The 21,325-nt window shown below is 35.1% G+C and overlaps 1 protein-coding gene across 6 annotated transcripts in view; it reads left to right on the top strand.

The window, feature by feature from the left end:
- LOC131591377 (protein MON2 homolog) overlaps positions 1-21,325 on the top strand; it is a 122,640-nt gene that overhangs the window by 49,610 nt on the left and 51,705 nt on the right. For 3 of the 6 annotated variants that reach the window (XM_058861985.1, XM_058861991.1, XM_058861986.1), the window contains 9 exons: positions 916-1,059; positions 1,583-1,600; positions 1,864-1,992; positions 3,867-4,057; positions 10,040-10,100; positions 11,446-11,569; positions 12,354-12,561; positions 13,258-13,340; positions 15,222-15,364. In XM_058861985.1, coding sequence (XP_058717968.1) covers positions 916-1,059; positions 1,583-1,600; positions 1,864-1,992; positions 3,867-4,057; positions 10,040-10,100; positions 11,446-11,569; positions 12,354-12,561; positions 13,258-13,340; positions 15,222-15,364 — 1,101 coding nt within the window. Of the gene's footprint in view, positions 1-915; positions 1,060-1,582; positions 1,601-1,863; positions 1,993-3,866; positions 4,058-10,039; positions 10,101-11,445; positions 11,570-12,353; positions 12,562-13,257; positions 13,341-15,221; positions 16,872-21,325 lie in introns of those variants that run through there. The other 3 variants (XM_058861988.1, XM_058861987.1, XM_058861989.1) reach the window with 3 other exon arrangements.

The raw sequence follows: 21,325 nt of genomic DNA, 5'->3' as shown, positions 1-21,325 counted from the left end.
CTAGTGGAAGCCTTAAATAAGAGTATGTAAATATTTGCAATCTTTGAAACAAAACATTTCTCTGTTTGCATGTAGGATCAGGTTCTTTGCTGATACAGGAAGATTTGGGTCAATTCTGTTTTTCTCAGAAGTTGTGGAACCATTTTGCAGTTTGAATAGTATGAAAAAAACCTAACATTTTACAGACTGAACCCTGACTAGTTTAATAAATATATTTTATAACTTCATTCCACTAACAAAGGACATCATTACAACTTAAGAACATGGGAATGGAAGGGAGCTTTGGATCTCTTTTCAGGCTTCCATATGTTAAGCCCATTTTACACCTTTTGTTTTGTTCTTTGTTGTCTTATTATTTCTCATTAGAACTCATCTTCTAGTCTTTTACTGCTGTAGTATGGGGGGAGGGGGTGTTAGTATAAGTACACTGTTCCTGAAATTTTCTGTTTTAAAGCAAGATTGAGTTTCAGCTATACCAAACCATATAATTCTCATTTTATTTATATTCCATTCTATAAGACACTCTTTTAACTACTTTAAAATATTTAAATGTTTATTGAAGTAGAACTTAAAGATGTGGCTGAGGTCTATATAAAAGACTTCTGTAAGACTTTATTTTAGACAAGTCAAAGCAGAGTTTGTGGAAAAATTATTGGATGAGGTAGCTGTACTTACTGAACTATATATGCCCAGGTATCTTGCCACTTTCTTTACTTCAATAAAGTAGCAACATTTAATTTCCTTAAATTATTGGAACTACACACTGTCTTTCACACAGCATGACTCCTGCAAAGTCTTATATGGGGGTTTTTCTGTAGGAGTTATTTGTACTGATGTTAAAGCAAAATGATGTACTGTGTTAAAGCAAAAGCTCAAGAAATATATATTAAACTTTGGTATTTTCTTTTGATAAAGGCTATATGTGTGGGCTCAGAAGGTATGCAGATAATGTATCCTGCAATCTTTGACCAGCTGCTGGCCTTTGTAGAATTTTCCTGCAAGCCTCCACAGTATGGACAGCTGGAAACCAAGCACATTGCAAATGCAAAGTATAATCAGGTAATTAATTAGAAATCTCACTTGTTTCAATTGGCTGGCTAATCAAATTCAGCTTCAGATATAGGTTGTTCAGCAAGATGCATTTGTTCAATCAGTAAAAACTTAACTGCATGTTGTGTAATAAGGGTTTTTTAACATGCTTTTGTTATCTTCTTTTACTCCCTTTGCATTCTTCTTTGCTTTTATACTTTGTATTCCTTCACGTAGGAAAGGTCTGGCTTGGATACCAGACAAATGTCTGTATTTGTACATGAATTAATCTAAAATAATTTGTCCTACAAGAGATACTAAATTTAACACAGAGACATGATAATTTTGAATGGAGAAAATTCCCTCAATCTGCAGATTTTTGAATTGCACGTGCTGTAAAGAAATGGAAGATGTTCAATAATTCTTTTTGTCTGTGTACACTGCTGTTCACTAAGCATGAGCATCTGATTCAGTGTAATCAAAGAGGTAACTTCTATGTATGTATTAATTCTTCTTATTCTGTTTGTCCTGCAACACAATGGAATCACACTAGATACAACTATTTGCACCGGTGAGTTAAATTTCCTTAAAGATTGTCCTAATGTAGTTGTCTTGCTTAGACTGCAACATTTCTCCTACTTAAATGTACTTTACTTCAGTGTAGAGTACATTTTTATAGCCAGACTATGTTGTATTTGCAGTTTTGTTGCTTGGACCATATTAGCAAACCTTGCATGCATTAAACTGAGAGTTCAATGCAAAACATACACTTTCTGTTCCTGATTTAATATGTTTTCATGTATAATTTAGTAATTTACTAATTCCTTTTCCTAGGCGGAATGGGTGGCATTGAATTACGTACCATTTGCAGAGAGATCATTGGAAGTTGTGGTGGACTTATACCAAAAGACAGCTTGCCATAAAGCTGTGGTAACAGAGAAGGTTCTTCAGAACATCATTAAGGTAAAAAGCACCTGCATGTGCTCTGAATTTAATGAGCTTATATTGAAAATCATGAGTTTTATTTTCAGCTAGTGCCAACAAGCACTTCCTGGGAAGCCTCAGGCTGTAGTAAACAGATTGATATTTTATGAAGATGAGCAGCAGGGAATAATTTGTTTTGAAGCTGGAAGGCTATTTATTAGCCTATATGTATTGTTCTTAGCTGGATAATGTCAGCATCAGTATTTCAGTGTTAAGATAAAAATTAACAAATGTGTTAGGCCACAAAATTTTCATCTCTGAAAGTGTTATGCATCTGAGTGTGGTAAGTAGACCTCTTAATAAATGTGTCATTCAAGGCCAAAGCCCAGTTTCTGTAGACTGGCACATGGACTTTGGGGGTGTGTGCTCTGTTATTTTTGCTCTGCTTTTAACAATTTCATCTGTCAATGAAGCTATTAAATGTTACAGGTGAGCAAAAAAAACCTTTAAAGTGAAATTGTCAAATGCTTCACTTTTTTTGACCATTCAATTTCAGCAAAAAATTTTAGTAAGTAATAGAAGTAGTATTTTCCAGAAGTCTGGAAAATAAAAATGCATCTGACCTAGCTTGTTTGGAATTACTTGGCTGACATCAGGATAACTCTGAATGTGTTTAAAACAGGTGATATTATTTGGAATATGCTATGAATTAAATATTTGTATTTCAAAGTTAATGCAGTAGTTTTCCACTTTGGTTTTAATGGGATTGGTGAAACTGATAGAAATACCACTTTTTGGTAACATTAACAGTTGATAAAAATTTGTTCTATTGTCATATATGAAAATGCTTTTAAATTTATTTTTCATGTCTCTAAAGCTCATGTTGATTTTGGAATTAGATTTGACAGATATATAGATTTGACCAATAGTAGCAGAAAAAAAATGGTCTGTTTATCTCTAGGATTATATTCTAGCTGTCATATTTTTTTGCCATAGTTAATTCTAATTGTCTCCCTTGTAAGAGTCAGAGTGAGTCTTTGCTCGTTTTGCTTTTCTCAAAACAGAGACTGCACTAAAGGCATGGGGGGCATCTATATGTTACCTGAATTTAGGCATTGTGTATTTGAAATGTCAAGTAAATAATTGATTTTCCAAGATAACTTACTACCAGGTTCTAAGGTTTGACTAACAATACTAAAAGGAGTCCATATAAGTGTAAATGGTTCATATGTCTAATGTTTTAAAATTTATTAATGACTTTGTTTTATAGACATTGAAGATGACTATCTAAAAGACTTAAAATTTGCTGTGTTTTCATCTGCTTTACATTTGAGTTGTATTGTAGCCTTTGTCTTAGAATTTCACTAACTGTCCTTACTTTCAAATTTCATGTGGTTTAACAGTCAATAATGACCAGAATTCTTCCAGTGTTTATGTTCCAGTGTTTACAGTTCAGCTTTAGTAGGGAAAGTTCAAATTCAATGAGGCTTTTTTTCTTAACTGTGGAAGCACTTGGGATGGCTCTGTAGGAATGGGACTGAATTGTGCAGAATACACTCATGATAACAGACTGCTTGCAGTGTTTTAGATGTTAGGAAAGCCCATTTGTCAGACTTAGCAGAAATGGTGGATGGCAATACAGAAAAAGAAAATTAGTATGTGACTTCATAGTGTAAATGATAATGCATCATCTAACCTTGTACTTGGCTACAGACCTGTGTGTTAGCCAGGTGGTATATGATAAATTGTCTTCAGAATTGCATTTGTAAAAGGCCATCTCATATACCAGGAGAAAAGGTAGGGATGTGTACTGCCATCTGTGACAGTGTCCTCCAAGATCTTGCACAGAAACTTGCTGTAATCTTAGATTTGTTTGAGCAACTATTAATTTTGTTTTGACTGTCATTTTGCAGACACTTAGAATACCTCTTAGCCTGAAGTACTCGTGTCCTTCTGAAAGCACATGGAAGCTAGCTGTGTCCTCTCTTCTCAAAGTTCTCTCCATTGGACTGCCTGTTGCAAGGCAGCATGCATCTTCTGGAAAATTTGACAGTATGTGGCCAGAGCTAGCAAATACTTTTGAAGACTTTTTATTCACAAAAAGGTAAACACAATTTCCTTTTTAAAAAAAATAAAATTAAAGGAAAATATTAATAAAGAATTCGTTCACTATATGTGTCAGTAGACCTATTTGATATATGAAAATTATTTTAATGAATGATGGAGAAAAGGTAACCAATCTATCTACATCAAAAAGCTATACTATTAGAAAGTAGTACAAAAAGCTTCAATCAAAAGGTAAAGTGTAGGAGCAAGAGAGCTCAGCTGGACTCTCAGTATAAGGCTTAGTCTTTCTCAACAGGACAGGGAGTTCTGTATGGACTCACAAGGATGTTTACTCTAGATTTGATAAAGAGTTGCCGATATGTACTCAGTTTGTTCCTTTCTTCACTTTGAACAGAGTTGCAACAGTATTTTTTCTAATTAAGGTGAACAGCATTAACTATATGTGTTTCTCCAGAGTTTCATCTTGAAATACTCCATTTACTGTGAATTTTTGAAAATTGTTTACACTGCTGTGCACTTAGAAGTCCATACTTACATTGTATGTGTTTCTTCCTAAGAATAATAAAAGCTTGCTTCAGAGAAGAGTTTTTTTGTTCTTTGGCAATGGGTAAAAATGTATTTCAGTACAGCAAAGATTTTCTAGGTTAGACACTAAGGGAACCTTTTACTCTAAGGAAGGTTAGATATTTTAGATAATTGCTTAGGAGTGGTATGGAATTTCCATCTTCTGTAAACATCTGTGGGCAAGCGTATTTTAGGAGTAGTTTATCTAACAGTGTTTTAGAATAAAGAGTAAGGTAGAGCATGAAAAATTTAATTCCCTGATTTTCAGTAACAAATGAGTCTGTCTTTTTAGCAGAAAACAGTAAGGTTCTTCAGTGCCTTACGCTAATATGCTGTGTGTTTAGTTTTGAAACACACAAAAGTCAGCAACCAAACACAGCTGTATTTACTAATGATGGATAAATAGCAGCTTGCACAAAACAAACAAAAAATAAATACCAGTGAAAATTTATTTTAGAGACACATCCATTAGAGAAAATGTATGTAATAATGAATGGGTTTGGAATATCATCAGTAGGATTACATGGCAATCAGGTGAAAAACCTTCCTATTGTTTTTGCATTTACTTGAAAGAAAATACTATTAAGTAGGAGGACCTTTAAATAGAAAAGGTCATCATGATGACTTAAAAGACACTACAGTCATACAAGTTTTTATTTTATGCTTCACTGTTTCTTTAATATAAAATAATCTTCACAGTATCTTGCTTGGTTTTCTTTTCAGCTGCAGTTAGTATTCTTGCTTCCATTCTGAGACAGGCAGTCTATGTCAGTTAATGCCCTATAATCTGTATCATTGTTGGGTTTACAGAATTCAAATGAAGGTTTTTCAGGTTATTGTAGAAGAATGTATGTTCACTTAAAAGTTGGTTTGGGAATACATATTACTATTTGTTGTAATTTAATTGTTCCTAAGTATTTGCAAAGCAAATTAAACATTTCCATCTTGCATGTTCTTAGCTGAACAAGACTAGTAGTGCTACAGTTTTTTTGGTATTAGTTGTTCATAAATCCAGGGAAGTAAAATTATAACAGCTCTTTGATGTAATTCAGGATGATCCACTGTCTTCTGCATGACCTTTTTGGCCAAATATGTTGTCTGGTTTTTTTTAGTTTACAGTGTGTGATTTATATTTTGCTTGAATATTATTTCAAACATAGAAATTTCATCTTAATGCGTTGCTTGCTAGAAACTATTACTCTTTATGTTAATTCCAATACCTTTTGTTATTTGTCATACATGGGCAAATATTCTCTAGAGGCAGAAGAAAAATAGTACTTGTGTGAATATTTATGATGCCTTAAGTCTGTCTTAAGTCTGGTTTTGCCTCTTTAGCAACCAAAATGTATACTCTAATTAAACATGCAAAATGTATTTTAAAGAGAATTTTTTCATCATAATTAAAGGTGTCCTTAGAAAAGTGTAGGGAACTTTTTTTCACTTAGAAACTTTAAGGTTCAAATTAATTTAATGCACTAAAAATAGGCTGGTATTTCATAGAACCACATGACTACAGCAAGATAATTTGACCTGTTAGTATAATTAATGGCCACTAGCATTATGCTTTCCAGGCTTGTTGTGTATAGATGGGTTTTGCTTATGTAGTTGTATTTTGTGAGGCTACAGAATGTCTGGGTTTTTTTTTTTTTTACCTATGTAATATTCATATTTTTCTAAACACCAGTTTGCCTTCCAAGTATATGGTTCTCCTACATACAGTTAGAGCCCTGTCCCTGTCTCTATCTTTAGGAGAGATAGATAGTTTTTCTGTTCTCTCTATCAGCCTGAGCCTTGTGTTCCTAAAAAACATTAAATCTGAAAAGGGAGTACATCTTCCTCATACCAGTAGTCAGGACAATTAGTAATAGCAGTCATTTCTCCTTTTCTTCATCCTCTTCATTCTCCTCCCCACATTGCTACTGAAGTGTGTCTCTCTCGTGATGCAAGGAGGGCTCTAGAGATAGCTGAGGTAATTCTCTTCTGATTTCCTTTGCCAAAATCTTTCTGCACTCTGTGCAAGATGCTATGAGACTACCCTTGGCAAGTAGGTCAAACCTACTTTTGGTCCTTTTTGGTTTGAAACTTGCTAAATTGTGTCTTCTAGTGATATAGGACTGGTTTTGGTATGTTTCCTGATTTATTTATATTAACAGTGAGCTGTGTTTTTTAAAACTTCTGGTACTACTTGGATTTTTGTCCATATCACCAAAATCAATTAACCAAGCCACAACTGAGAAGAGAAGCATGCTTTTAGTTAGATTTGTGACTTGTAAACTTGGATTGATTTCAGTAACCCTGCTGAACCTGACCAAATGGCGCTACTGCAGCTGCGAGTCAGGTCATCTATGGTGGCTTTCCAACTTGCAAATGTGTCATGCAGGACAGGAAGGTCATTAAGTTAGGTGCAGAAGTGAACCAATCTTACTAAGGCCAGCATGGATTGAAAAGGTTCTGGAGCACAAAGAATTTGGGAAATGCAGTTCAGTTTACTCCCCAAGAGGCTGACGGTGAGACAGACTAACCGCATTACTGCATTATCTGGATTTTTAGCATCCTCTAATATGTCACCCCTTGTGACAGGGATAGTTAGATAAATACAGTTAGGCCTGAATACAGTTAGAACTGAAAATTCACTTTCTTATGCTGGCATTCTGTAATTTTTCCTAAGCTCTTTGTTTCTATGAAACTGGAAAGTTATGTCACAAAACCTCTATATTTTTCTTCCTTAAGTCTTGATGCTATTTCATATTCCACAATATATTCCACTATTAAATGTTCTAAGTGTTCTGTGCTGTTGTCTGTCCCAGGCTTTATGCAAAGCTAAGTAAATGGCTTCCTTTTTTACCTCCTCTTTAAACCTTTATTCTCCAAACCTGACTTAGCATTGCTGGCATGGTTCTAAATATGAAACATCTGCATCTCTCTAAGACTCACAAAAGCCTTAATGCAGTCAGTCTTCCTAGCAACACTTTACAACAAATTTGATTAGTTTTTTTTCCCTTTTAGCTTTCATTAAAATATGCCAGTGCACATTGTCTTATTTTTGTATGCATGTTCTTCAGGTTTCTACCTGCCTGAGCACTGGGTAGAAAAATGAAATTATTTCACTGATGTTCCAAATTTTTAACCAATGTTTCAAACATTTTTCTAGTCTAACTCGTAACTCATCTAGTCTCCCTGGTCCTAGAAATCATAAGTATCATAATATCAGAAGCCTGATATTGCTTCTGGCAGTGAAACTGAGTTGGCATTGATTAGACTAGAGGTCACGGTAATTTGAACCCTTAAATTAAAGCTCTGTGACTATCTGTATTTAAAATAGTGAACCTCCTCAGCATGGTCCCATCTCTGTCTTTTGGATAGGAACAAAATTTCAAGCCAGTTATGGGGCTAAATGAAAGGGGATGCTCACTGATGTTTAAAAAGTACAAAGCACAGCAGAAATCATCTTTGCAGGTTTTTACAACAAGAAATTTCAAATATAGCCAAGAGAGCCCAGGTAAATGAAAAAGGAAGATGTTTCTGTCATAGAGAATTAACGACTTCCAAGATAGAAGTTTCAGCTTTTAAAAAAAAAATCATTTTAAAGCAAACTACAGTTGAGGAGACTCAATAATCTTGATTTTTCTCATAAATCAAGATGGCATTTAAAATTAATACATTTCATATAACTTAATTTACACAAAATTGTCTCCTAGTAAGAAGCCAGTCTGTTTATTATTTCATATTGTTCTTCTTTCCCAGAGGCTTTCACAGAAGCACGTCTATTAGAGACAATAAAATTGACCAAGTGTGTGTGTGTGTATATATGTTTTATTAGAGCAGAAGTCTGTGTTCACATGAGGGAATTAAATCAATACTTTCCCAAAAGATGCTTCTGAACAGAGTGCTGTGTACAGCAGGACTCTGGGTGGTTGTTAGGTCTTTGCTCTTGGCTCTGAAGCCATCCCTGTTCCCAGTGGGCAGGAGCTGGGAGCTCTCTACTGAGGAAAGTTGTTGCATCACACTCTTATCTCTCCTGGCTCTTGACCCTCCAGTACAGTTTAGGTATGTTGTGCCAGAACAGCAAAGCATTTGGCCTCTAGATAGGTGTATCCATACAGACAGAAATCTATTTACTTGGGAATAATTTGCTACATGAACAAATGTGAAGTAGATAAGGTAGATCAGATATGGATGACTGGGCAGAAAAGCCTTACTCTCTAAGTAAACCTCAGCTCTGAAAGTGAGTCATAAATTAGGAAGTGTCAGACTGAAATCTTCCCATGTATTTCAACATGATCTGCATTTCTGTGCATCATAATAGCTTATATTACTGTTTAAAGGTTTTGCATCCTTAACAACTCTGTGTGTTAGAAAAGGTACTGACTGAACAGCTACTTAATATTTTATTCTAGGTTTTCAACATAAAATTCCAAACTTCCTGACTGCCTAATACACAACCCACTAATAAATACAATAATTTCATATTTTATTCTTAGTGTTTTTTCTAGTCATACATATAACACACGCCCCTTTCATAAAGTGATCTAGATTTTAACTGCATGAAGTCTCTTTGAGGAATAGAGATATATTTATTTTTCAAGCAGAAACGTTGGTACATATACAATATATTCTTAATTGTCAAAACTGAAATGAGCTGTAGGTCTGAAGACTGATCTTCCAGAGCATTATGCTAAGTATTCAGAAGATGGGGAAAAAAAGCCTATCAGAAAAATCTTATTTGTCTTTGTCAGCAGCACTGGAAGAAAAAAATACACACAACAAAATGTTTGTCAGCTAAACTAATCAGATTTGAATGACATTTCAAAAGCTTCAAGGTTCTTAAACTTTCATTAAAATTGGCAATGGGGTGGAGGAGACAGGCCTAGATGAGTACCCTTATGAGGACAAGATTGGCACAGGTTCACAGTGCCATCCTGGCCAGCTGCCTTGCCTGTGAGCACGTGCTTAGCTCTAAACTACCCACCACAGGGTCTGTTGAATTGCTTCTAGACATTTCATCTGAAAATAAATTCATATACATAATGGAGGAACTCCAGAAAATTCTATATTTCTTCAAAACTCTTATAAACTGGTTTTTTCTTTTAATAAAATTCATTAAGAATCAGAACAAACACATAATTTCAGTATTTCAGTTAGCAGAGGAAAAGGACATGGTAATATCCCATTAATGAAAAATGTTTCATTAATGCAGAAGAAAATATAAAATGAAAAAAAAATTTTAAGATGTACCATTGAAACTTAAAAGTATTTTCTTGCATAGTGAGTGAGAAGACTTGGTTGCTCAAAGCCCCCATCCAACCTGACTACCACACCTTGTTATCATTAATCATTACCATATAATAGTACCAACTTGATGCATGTAATAACTGTAAATGTAATGCATTTGCCTATACTTATCTCCTTACACATGTTGTAAATTTAAAGTATAACATAGTATGTTTATTTTTAGTACTCCTCCTGATAATCTCTCAATTCAAGAATTTCAGAAGAATGAGAGTATTGATGTTGAGGTAAGGAGCCTATAACGTACTGTTGAAATTAATGAATTAGTGTTATTCACAAGTTGTATTTTGTTCTGTAATAATTTCTTGAAATTACCCTTTCATTACTTTTTCTGTTATATTGTTTTCATTTTTGAAAATAAGACAGGAAATTCATAGGTCCAGAATTCAGCTGCTTCAGGGTGATACAAATAGTAGGAACTGGGATGCCAAAAACTACTTGTCATCTCAACTTCAAAACAGCATAAAAACCTGGCTAAACCAGAATTTGTTTCTGTCTCTAACTCATTATGTGATCCTTATTTATTATGTTATTGCTGAGCATTTACACTGGTAACTGTAGACCACAGAGAAAGCTAACAATTAAACCTGAAATTAGTGCCTTCTGTTGAGGGGGTGGTCAGCAAAAATTAGTTTTTTCTTAGACATTGTTGCCCTTAAGATGTGTTCTCTGTACTGAGAAGCTGTGGCATAAATGAAGAAATTATGTTTAGTTTAGTGCAGTGCAACTGTAATTGTTAAGAGATAATGTTCGGTTGAATAAGGCCAAAGGAAATTAGGAGAAGATGTTACCTGAAGTGAGGAGGGACTTCCTTTGCTCCAGGAAAGCAAAAAAAAAAAAAAAAAAAAAAGAAGTGGCAGAACAAAGATTAGGGGTACAAAGCAAAAGGAGTTGCAGAGAAGGCATGGCAGTATCTGTGGCTTCATCACCTGACATCCTTCCAGACACAAACTACCTGGATGAAAAGTGAGACCAGTTCTGCCTGCAATGAGCAGAACTCTCAAATCTAATGCATTAATTTATGGAGATCTAAACCCATTTTGTTCCTGAATGGGAGCATCAAGAAAAGGATAGAAAGCATTTCTGTTAATGTGTATTGTCTTAAGCTCATTTAGATAATTAACACACTTATTCTGCTTTGCAGATGTCACATTGCTGGGGATGGATATGTGTGTTAATGTCATTGAGAGGGTATTGAATTGGGGTGGAGGGAGGGAGAGATTCCTAATGTTAGATCTTCTCTTTTCAAAACCATAAATTCAACTTCAAGATTATACTTCAAATGTCATTTGAAATCTGATCAGGAACTCTGGAAAAAGGGGCAGGGGAAAGGTTTTTATTTCAAATTTAAAGTCCCATGCAAGCCCGTTCTTTCAGACATATCTGCAAATTTTAAATGCTAGCAACAGAAGATTTTGAGAAGTCTAATTAGGCCTTTCTCTCTTTTTAAATGTTTTTCCATTACAAGTATCTCAAATATTTCTTCTTTAAATGTTTTTAAATGTTTCTTCATACTAGATTTACAGTTTTAGTATTTAGAGAACTAATGTAAATATATATAATTTATTTTAGGTGGTGCAGCTTATCAGCACAGAAATACTGCCATATGCTAATTTTATTCCTAAGGAATTTGTTGGTCAGATAATGACTATGCTCAATAAAGGCTCAATACATTCTCAGTCATCCTCCTTTACAGGTATGGTACTTGAATGAAAAAAAAATAGAGTGTTTAAATCTACTAGAAAATAATTAAAATGTTGAGTGTACTTATCAGGATAAAGACTTGAAGTTCTCTGGCTTGTATTCAGTATAGACTGTTTGATATCCAACTTTTTTTATAAATTATATTTTGTGGAAGTTGCCAAGCTTTCCTTGCAGTTTTTAAAAAATTACTTCCTTACTGCTTGGACAGTATCATATGTAATATTGTACTTGTGTTACTATCTACATAGTTTATTTTCCTTTGTGCCACTTTTAATAATAATTTCAGGCAATTGTGAGACAAACATCCTGTTCTTAAAACCTGAATGACCTTTGTGTAACTATATGGTGTACCTGGCCAGGTAACTTCTCTGCCTTTAAGAAAAAAATATTTGTAGGGGTTTTTGGAAAGATGAAAAAAAATGGACATAAGTTGTTACATAGAATAATACTCATATTGTACAGTACCAAATACGAGTATTTATAATGTAGGATTGAGTTTGCTGTTTTTAGCGATTTCATGTATTTTATAATTAAAGCAGTGTCAGGTATGTGATGTGTTACTGAGAATGTGGCATAATTCATCTCTTAGGTTCAGAACTATTGTGATTTTTGCACAGTCATTTTTTCTTAGAACGTATTCTTAATATTTGTTATTACCATTGTTAATATTTTCTAATACTAGAGGAGTGATAACCTTTTCTCAGCATATAATGAAAGGATTGAAATGCAGCATCATACACACTGTTTAATTGAAATGCATCATTTTACTTTGACAGAAGCCGAAATAGATATTCGAATGAGAGAAGAGTTTTCTAAGGTGTGTTTTGAAACACTGCTCCAGTTTTCATTCAGTAATAAAGTAACAACTCCTCAAGAAGGCTACATCTCTAGAATGGCACTTTCTGTGCTCTTGAAAAGGTCACAGGATGTATTGCATCGCTACATAGAAGATGAGAGATTGAGTGGCAAATGCCCTCTTCCACGGTATGTGCATTGCCTTCAGAACATAAAGGTATTACCATGACTTTATGAGAAGTTTGCATTCAAAATATCACTTAGCCATGAAAAAAATTAGTGGGGAGGGAGAGAATGAAATTTAAAAGGCAGGGAAATGTTTATGGGTTAGATATTTCAAAGAAAATGCTGGTACCCAATTTTTTTAAAAAAACTTTAAGTAACAATGGTCATATTCTGTGCTGTTACAACAGTTTTCAGTTACTGAAACAATATTTCTGATATCTCTAGTATTATATTTCTGAAATTTGTTTTCCTTTTATTCCCAGTAGAGCTATGTGTAGTTTCTAAATTGAGAAGTGAGTAGAATCTCCTCAAAATAAAATATCCAAACAGCAATATTGTGAATCATTACTCAAGTAATTGTACTAGAAATGGAAAAATTAGACCGAAAAATGAAGAAATTCTTTAAAATGGGAACTTACTTGAAATTCACTTCACTTTTGAAGGTTTTTATCATGAATGTGGAAATTGAGTGTTAGTCTTATCACATACGTTGATATGAGTGTTTTCAGACTGAGATTTGTATGTGTTACTGTTTCCATTGTCAAAGTTAAAGCCGTCTTAGCTGAGACAACAGCAATGATGGTGGGAAATTTTTTCTATAAAACTTACATTCATGAAACAAAAATGAGTAGTTGACTGTTTGCATTTTTTCATTTGTAGGCAGCAAGTCACAGAAATAATTTTTGTTTTAAAAGCTGTCAGTACTCTCATAGATTCGCTTAAAAAGACTCAACCTGAAAATGGTAAGTTATTGATAAATAACATGGTTCCAAACAAGGTAACATTACATCTACCCCAAAGATGTATTTATTATTTCCTTTAGTAGTTTTCCCAGAAATTTGAAAGAAAAGTGGACTCTATAAAAGTCAGTATTCTGTAATTCTTTGTATATGTAGGTCACAGATGGCAAGAAACCCCACAAAGTTTTTCCAGCGTGACTAAAAGTATAAGGACCTAAGATATGTTTAATAAAAGAAAACTTCAATTTATGGTGTCCTTTATTAGATAAAGCTTTGTGTCTTCTGAAAACAAAGAAAAAAACCTGTTCCATAAAATATTAGTGGAATTCTTAAATATATGAAGTTTGGCTAGATCCCTTTTTCCTTCTCACAATACCTTTTTAGATTGCTATGGGTCATGTTCACATAGGTGCACTCTGCAGTTAAAGGAGTGTACAAGTTAAATGCATGGACAGGCTAGTAGATACCTACACTCATGGTCTTGCTCTCCCTCTCTTCCTGCTCTATTATCTTCTGTCCCCTGTATTGAGCTTAGCTCACTGATGCCTGAGCACTTGTTTGATAGATGTATTTAAAGGGCTGAATCAACTGAAACACCTCAACTTAAAGAGAGACTCACTATCCTTTTCCTCCTGTAAGCTGCACCTCCAGTATGCGTGGAGAGTTCTTGGAAGAACTTGGAAGACTCTTAATCACAAGTCTTGCTCAAGTCCACTGTATTGGACTCTGAAATTCTGACAAAATTATGTATACAACATTGCCCTCTTCCTCCCTGTTTTTGATATTAGGAGGAACAGAAAAAAAAAACCCAACCCTTTTCAATCCTGAAACAAAACAAACAAACAAACCAGCCTTTCCAGAAAAACACGGGCAGGTGGCTTTCTGGAAAGAGGCAATGCCTCATTAGCATCATCCCTGAGCAGCTAGGGTTATGATGTGGTTTCTAAGGTTCATGGCAAAAGTGTGCAGGCAGAACTATGCCAGGATGCGTAAAGCCTTTTGGCTAACCCTGAAGTTAACTGAAGTGCTGCTTTGGTGGGTCTTCCTCTTAGAGAGGTAGAGAAGCCGTGGACTGTTCCCCACATCTCTCTTTCTGCAATGAGAGACATACTTCCTCCGGTCCATATGCAGCAAGACTTGCCAAACCTCCCACACACTTTCCAGTGTCACTCACTGGACAAATTACAGAATCATTTCACTCCCGCTTCTCTTACATTTTAATAATTTTATTTTTTTAAGATAATTATTAATGTTGTCTGAAGCCAGGGGTTTGTTCTCTTTTGAAAGCAGAGCTAAAACAGAAATAAGCAAGGAAGTGACATTATAATAAGAATCATGCTACAATGTTTAATTTTACTTGTTGGACTAACAAAACTTTACCATGGATCTTTGTTCAGTGTTTCTACCTTTGCTTTCTGTAGCTCTTGTAATCTGAAGTGATCTGAAATCAATAGAAAGTCTATTGCTGACAATCTTCCAAAAGTGAAATGTGCATCCAGTTCAATTTTCTGTCAACAGCTGAGAAAAGCAGGCAGAAAGCATGTGTATTACAGATTGAATAGAAGTATTATCTTAAATTTGTCAGTTCTTCATCCCAAAGACACAGTGAATGACTCATATGTAGAAACACAGGTGTGTAGCCCTACTCCAGAGATATTATCCCATATGGCCTCCGTCTGCAGCTGAAAAAACAAATGGTTCTCCAGCAGAAATCCTGGCCCCATATCTGAGTGCCCAGCATGGATGCCATAGTGTCTGTATAGCACTAAGTACCTGTGTACAGGCACACTGTGAATCTGCCTTTAGTTAGAGGTATTGGAAAAAATCTACAGTCAGTATTTGGACAATGGTAAGTGATTCAGTGTGTTCTTTTCTTCCCTGCAGTTGATTCTAGCACATGGGCACAAGTTATTGCCTTGTACCCGACTTTAGTAGAATGTATCACCTGCTCATCCTCAGAAGTGTGCTCTGCTTTGAAGGAGGCACTGGTTCCCTTTAAGGACTTCATGCATCCACCAGCAGCCAAGGTACAGAATGGAGAGTCTTGACCCCATAAAAACTTCTTTTTTATTCTTGAAGGGAATATCCAAAAATGTTTGCTCCTGGGTGAAGTTTCTCTGAGGAAATCTCTTGTGACTAGTACTTTGGCAACCAGTGCTGACTGCCTCTTAACTGTACTAACAAGAGCTCAGTAAGTCGTGAATACAGGCTTTATCTCAAAGGTTCCAGAGTGAGTAGCAGTGCAAACCTTTAATAAATTTAACTGACTAGTTGGAATCATTTATAATCTAATGTACTTGCTACAGTATCTTGAAGTGGTGATTGAAAAGTGGGCTTATGTACAGCTTGTTGTGTATGTGTTAATGATGTAATTAAAAATATTTCAATTCAGTCAGATTTATTAGGCTGGTGTTTTGCACCCTTTTTTGAAGTACGAATTGTACTAAAATTTTATGCAAGATGGTACTGTAACATTCCATATATCTGTAACCAGCCTTTGTAAACAAAGGGAACTGATATACTTGTGTGTATAATAAATGGTACAGTTATGTATAAAATAGTTGCATTTATTATTTAAATTCTTTTAAAAATATTGATAATGTCAAATGCTTGAAAATGTATTTATTATGAATAAGTTGTATGCTTGCATTTTTACTTACAGTTTGCCTTCTAAATTTCCAGATATGCTCATTCATATCTGATCATGTTAGTTTTTGCTTAATTGAATGTATCTTCTTTGTGGCCATTGGACATCTGCAAAGGGTCATATAACAAAAGATTGAAGCAGGCGGTCACAGTCTGTTGATCTCAAACTTCAGAGTAGTTGACCTGAAATAAGTTTGAATATGCAGAAATCCACTGTAGCACTTCAACACTACCATACCTCACTTCCTAATAAATTTGTTTCAAGATGTTTGTTCTACTTAACTCTATCCATTTTTGCAGTTGCAGTCTTGCTTTAAAAAGAAAACAAAGGTATTTGAGGGTTGTTAGCCTTTTTTCACCTTCTTGGCAAGTATCACAGTCTTTCAATCATGACCCAGGAAAGGCAAGTTCAGATATCTAAAATACTTGGCTGTAATATTTGGTTCAATAATTTAAAGTGTTTTAATTTGTAATGTCTTTTCAACCCAATTGTTCTAATCTTTTAATTATAAACTGTGTCTGATAAAAACCATGGGAAGTGTATTTCTGAAGATAGTTACTCAGTTAGAAATGCAGTAAAAATTGTCATTAAGTAATATGAATTTGTTTCACTTTAACATTATACACAATTGAAGCAAACCACTTTTAATAGCATTGTTTCTAAAGTTTGGGATCTAGCATTTAAACTCTTATTTAATGGATTTTGATTTCAATAATGTTTCACCTGTATTCACATTTTTAATCTGTGACGTGAAAGCACAAAGGCCAAATGTAAAAAAAAAAAACAAAGACAGGTGCCTTTCTATGGATTTCAGAATTTCAGAGCTTATGTTTAGGGTTTTGTTTCAAGTGTTTTGTAGATATTAAAAGATTATCATGCATAAGAAATGGTATTACATCTGTTTGGTTTGCACTTTCCTCACTAAAGGAACACTGATTGGTACATGTGAATGGGTGCAAAAGATGTAGAAGCTTCAAGCTGTACGTGTGATGAACTGGTCAGGGTTACCGTGCCTGAATAATGTTCTCCAGGCAGTTCTTTGGACAGCTTGCTCCCACAAGTCTCCAGTTTATGGTCCTTTTTAAAAGCTTTCTGTTTCAAAGTACAGTAAATATTAAAGAGGATTCAAGACCTTGCACATTTCTGTGACCAAAGTTGTATGGGACTTAATTGTCAAACCTGAATAGTTTTAAGAGAATACAGTTTACATTAAAGAAACAAATGTTTCTTGTTAATAGAATTTATGTCAAAATACTTTTTCTGGAGGAGCAGTTCCAGTATACTGCAGAACCAGATCTTACATGCAAGCAACATCATCCATACTCTGAAAGTGAAAACCTGACAACTGCTCTCCTAATTAGAGGAAGCTAAGTCGAGGTCATTAAAGAAATAAACTGTAGACAGGAAAGAAGAGAATTATTTTGTTTTAGAATATATAGGTGTGCAGTCCAAGCTATGGGTGAATTTGTTTCTAATTAGTTTTGAATGGATTTTTCAGTGATAATACAGATGTGTTTGTCTGTTAAGGCAAATCTTCATCTTTGTCTGTAATTCAAAAAGGGATGCATGAGTCTTTCTTGACTCTGGAGCTTACACTACTTTAAACCTATGAATATTAATCTTCAAAAGGTTTTGAAATAAACTACCAATGAGTTAATTTACCATCCTTTCCTCTTAATTACAAAATGAATAATACCTGTGCTATTCGAGGCATGTTTTGGTCATGCAATCTGAGGTTGACTGTATTAAAACTGCTTTTTTGTATTTTGTATAAATAGTTTGAAAACTAAAAACAAAGCTACTTAGCTTAGGAAATGTTTTCATTGACTAATTTTGTCTGTGAGCAAGAATTATTCCCTTTAATGTGCCTTCTTGTCCAACACTCAAATATTTCTTCCAACTTGAAATATCAATTTCTTTTTCCTAATTGTACTTTTTGCTAAGCATTCTTAGGGCTCCATTGAGGCAAGCAGCATTTTTGAATACTTAAGTTTCACATTTTTACATGTTTCTATTCTAGAAAGATAAATCTTGTTCCAGAAGAAACTGACTTAATTTAACATTACCTGTTGAGCAGACTCATATCCAAGTTAATTTCAAGTGTGCAGGGTTGCTTAGTCATGAAAATTAAAACCTGTGGACATTTTCAGGATGGGGTCTGCAGTGTGTCACTGAAGTCAGCTGGAAAAGTGGTGCAGCTGACTGTATAGAAATGTGTCAGTTGGAAGTTAGAAGATAAGCATTAATTGCTTATTAAATGTAACCAGTCTTCACCTTTTTCCTTTTTGTTCACAACTTCAACAAAGACACAGATGGGAATCCAAAGAGAAAATTAATAGTTTATTAGCATGTTCATATCAAGACTTTGGATTACTTGGGAAAACCTGTACGTCTCAGTGCTATGACCATTGCCTTAATGTACATGAGGATTTAAGATTGCATAGTAACTGCTTATGAAAAAAGAACAGATGTCTCAAGCTGGGAAGTTCTTATAGAAAGTCTTATTCCCAGAAGTAACCTACAGTAGTTATTTACTTGTCATCAGAGATGGTTATCTAACTGGACATCTGTTTTGTTCCCTTGTACATAAGCCTGCTTCTCCACCTGCTTTATTTGATGAACTGTAGAATGTTACTGGACATTAAATCACGTGAAACACATGGTCACTGTTAGTTATTTACAAGAGTAAATAAGAGTATGTGTGTGAAATTTGAGTCGTTTATCATTGTACTCTGCAGATGGGATTCTTTTTTTACCCAGGTTGAGTTCTTTCTTCTTGCCAAAGAGCAAATCTTCCCATAGCTGGCCTTGAACTCTCCAGGCAAGGTACTTTTAGTGAGGTTAATGCCTTTCTTTTCCTCACAATGGCAAACACAAGTACTAGCCATCAGTGTATTTTACAGAAACTCATTTAGAAGCTCAAGATATGACTGTTCTTGGGGGGAGGGAGGAGGAAAGCACATTTTCTACTCATCTGTTTCTGTACAGCTCAGCTCTGTGTCTCTTCACTAGTTGCTCACCTCACATTTTCAGCTAGCTACTCATTTTCTGTACGGGTAGGCAACCTTCAGCTTCAGTCCTCCTGAATAAGGTGAGGCTCTATACAAGAGAGAGAAATTGCTGTGCACAGCTGCCTTGTGAGCAGAGCACATTCTGACTGTGCTACTGCTACAGGCCCAGTAAAACAGCTTAGAGTGGGGGGGGTGTCAGAAAGTTCCAAATAAGGCAGCTCTAGTGTGTAGGTTTTGTTTGAATTGGAATCCAAAACAGTGCACAGACATTGTCTATATCTGTAGGTGAAAACCATTTAACCATCAGCAAAATACTGATATTTTTATTCCCCAAGAAAAGCTTTTCTCCCAGGATTTTTCACCCCTTCCTTCTGACAGTACTTTCTGTGCGTGCTTCAGTTGTAACTTTTGGAGGCAGAGACTCTTTGTATAGACAACATTTTATATATCAAGGCAAGTAGTACAAGTCCAATAAAAATAACTGTCAGTGTAGAGCACAGGTTTCATTTGGAGAGTAGATGCTCTTGAGATCTCACAGCTGAGCTGTACTGTTCAGATTTATGTCTTATTCCAAGTATATGACTGCTGTCTAATTTAGGACAGACAACATTATATCCACTAAGAACCAATTGCTGGAATCAAGAATGACCACAGAAGCAGCAAGTATTGGATGGGTGGTTTAAGACAACTTTTGTAAGAAAGAAAGTGAAATTAAATATTCACAATTCTTAGGGGAGAGGGAGAACCTCAAAAGAAAAATGACTGGACTTGAAGACAGACTACACAAAATTGCTACGTAAGATCTCACAGGAGACGACTCTGAAGTAAGAGAGGAACTGAGGAGATAAGACAGTTCCTTGGAGATGTAAAGGTCATGACTGAAAGTATGTGCCAGACAAGCTGTAATGAGACCAGCTCAATTAAACAAGGAATTTCATCAACTTCAAACAGTGAGGGGAGGCCTATGAAAGATAGGCAGTCAGATACCACCAAAGATAAGTTAACAGATAGGGATGAAAGTAGATAATACCTGTCAGCTAACAGAGAATAAATGCATAAATAGTAAAAGATTTGTACTAACAAAAGTGCTGACTACTAAAAGAGTATGGCTGTTTACACAGGTGATGGTCTTTGGTTCAGAACTGCAATTTGTGTGTTGAATTTTTTGTTTTGTTATGGTGATGGCTAATCAAAAACATCAGAAATCTACTGCCAGTCTATTGCTTGTGTAAATGATGTGACAAAGATTGAAGAAGCTTGCTTAGAAAAAGGAAATGGGAGAGGAAATGGTTACATGTTGTCAAATTGACTGAGCCTGAAGAATTTCTTCCTGGAATTTAAAGAACTAATCTGAGTTACTTCAGCATTTTTAAGATCATCTTTGTGATGTTCTTGTGTCCTATCAGAGTAACATGCTAAAAACTGATCCTTCTTTTTCTAAGCTCCTAATTTAAGAATTTATGTCTTGATTATGAAACAACTGATAAAAAGGATAAGATTTACCTGTTTGTTTACTGTGCTAATATAGATTTCACTAGCAAGAAATGAAACTATTTATTGCTTGAATTTACTTTATTATCTATGTTTAGAGAAACTCTCAGATAAGCTTATTTTTATAATCACTTTGGTAAGCTTTTCTTTCTCCATGTTAACACATTTATTTCCACTGGTGATCTAGATGCCTGCCTTAAGAACTTAATTCATAAGTAATCTCATTTATCACTAGTGTAGGTATCTTTTCACCTAAAATGTATTCCTTATGGAAAGAATGAGTTAAGTACAGTTACCATATTTTTCTTCAATCAAAAATACTGTGATGTTGAAACATACTCGAAGGCATTGGCCCCTTGGCCTGTTTTGTTTTCAGAAGAGATTGCCAATAATTAAATAAGAAAGGAAAGCCCTTGGAAGTCAGGTATCTGGTATCTTCACAGTTTTGTTACTGGAGACCCTAATCGTCAAATTGGGGTCGTTCCTGCTGCTCTCTCTGCACAAAATATCTGTCGTAGACTTTGACACAAGTCTCCAGTGGTATCTCCGAAGCTGAAGCTGCTTCAAGACTGCAGAAGTTCATGAGGCTGTGGTGGTGGGAAACTTAAAGCTTGCTATCATTTGATCTGATGTTTTTAATGTTAACTATTTCTTACTTAGAACAATGAAGTTGCCAAGGAATTGCTTGTGCTTCTGGCTTCCTTGCCAGAAGACTCATATTTCATATGTCCCCTGTCACATCACAGACCAATGCCTGGTCATGAGGGGTGGGGCTGAGAGGCTCCATGGAAAAATGGCAGCCAAAACTGGATTGCCACCAATTCAGAGAGAGCACAGAC

This window comes from Poecile atricapillus, chromosome W (assembly GCF_030490865.1).
Source record: "Poecile atricapillus isolate bPoeAtr1 chromosome W, bPoeAtr1.hap1, whole genome shotgun sequence".
Classification (NCBI taxonomy): Eukaryota; Metazoa; Chordata; class Aves; order Passeriformes; family Paridae; genus Poecile; species Poecile atricapillus.
Note: the sequence above shows the minus strand (reverse complement) of the source record. Positions and strands in the feature narration are given on the sequence as shown.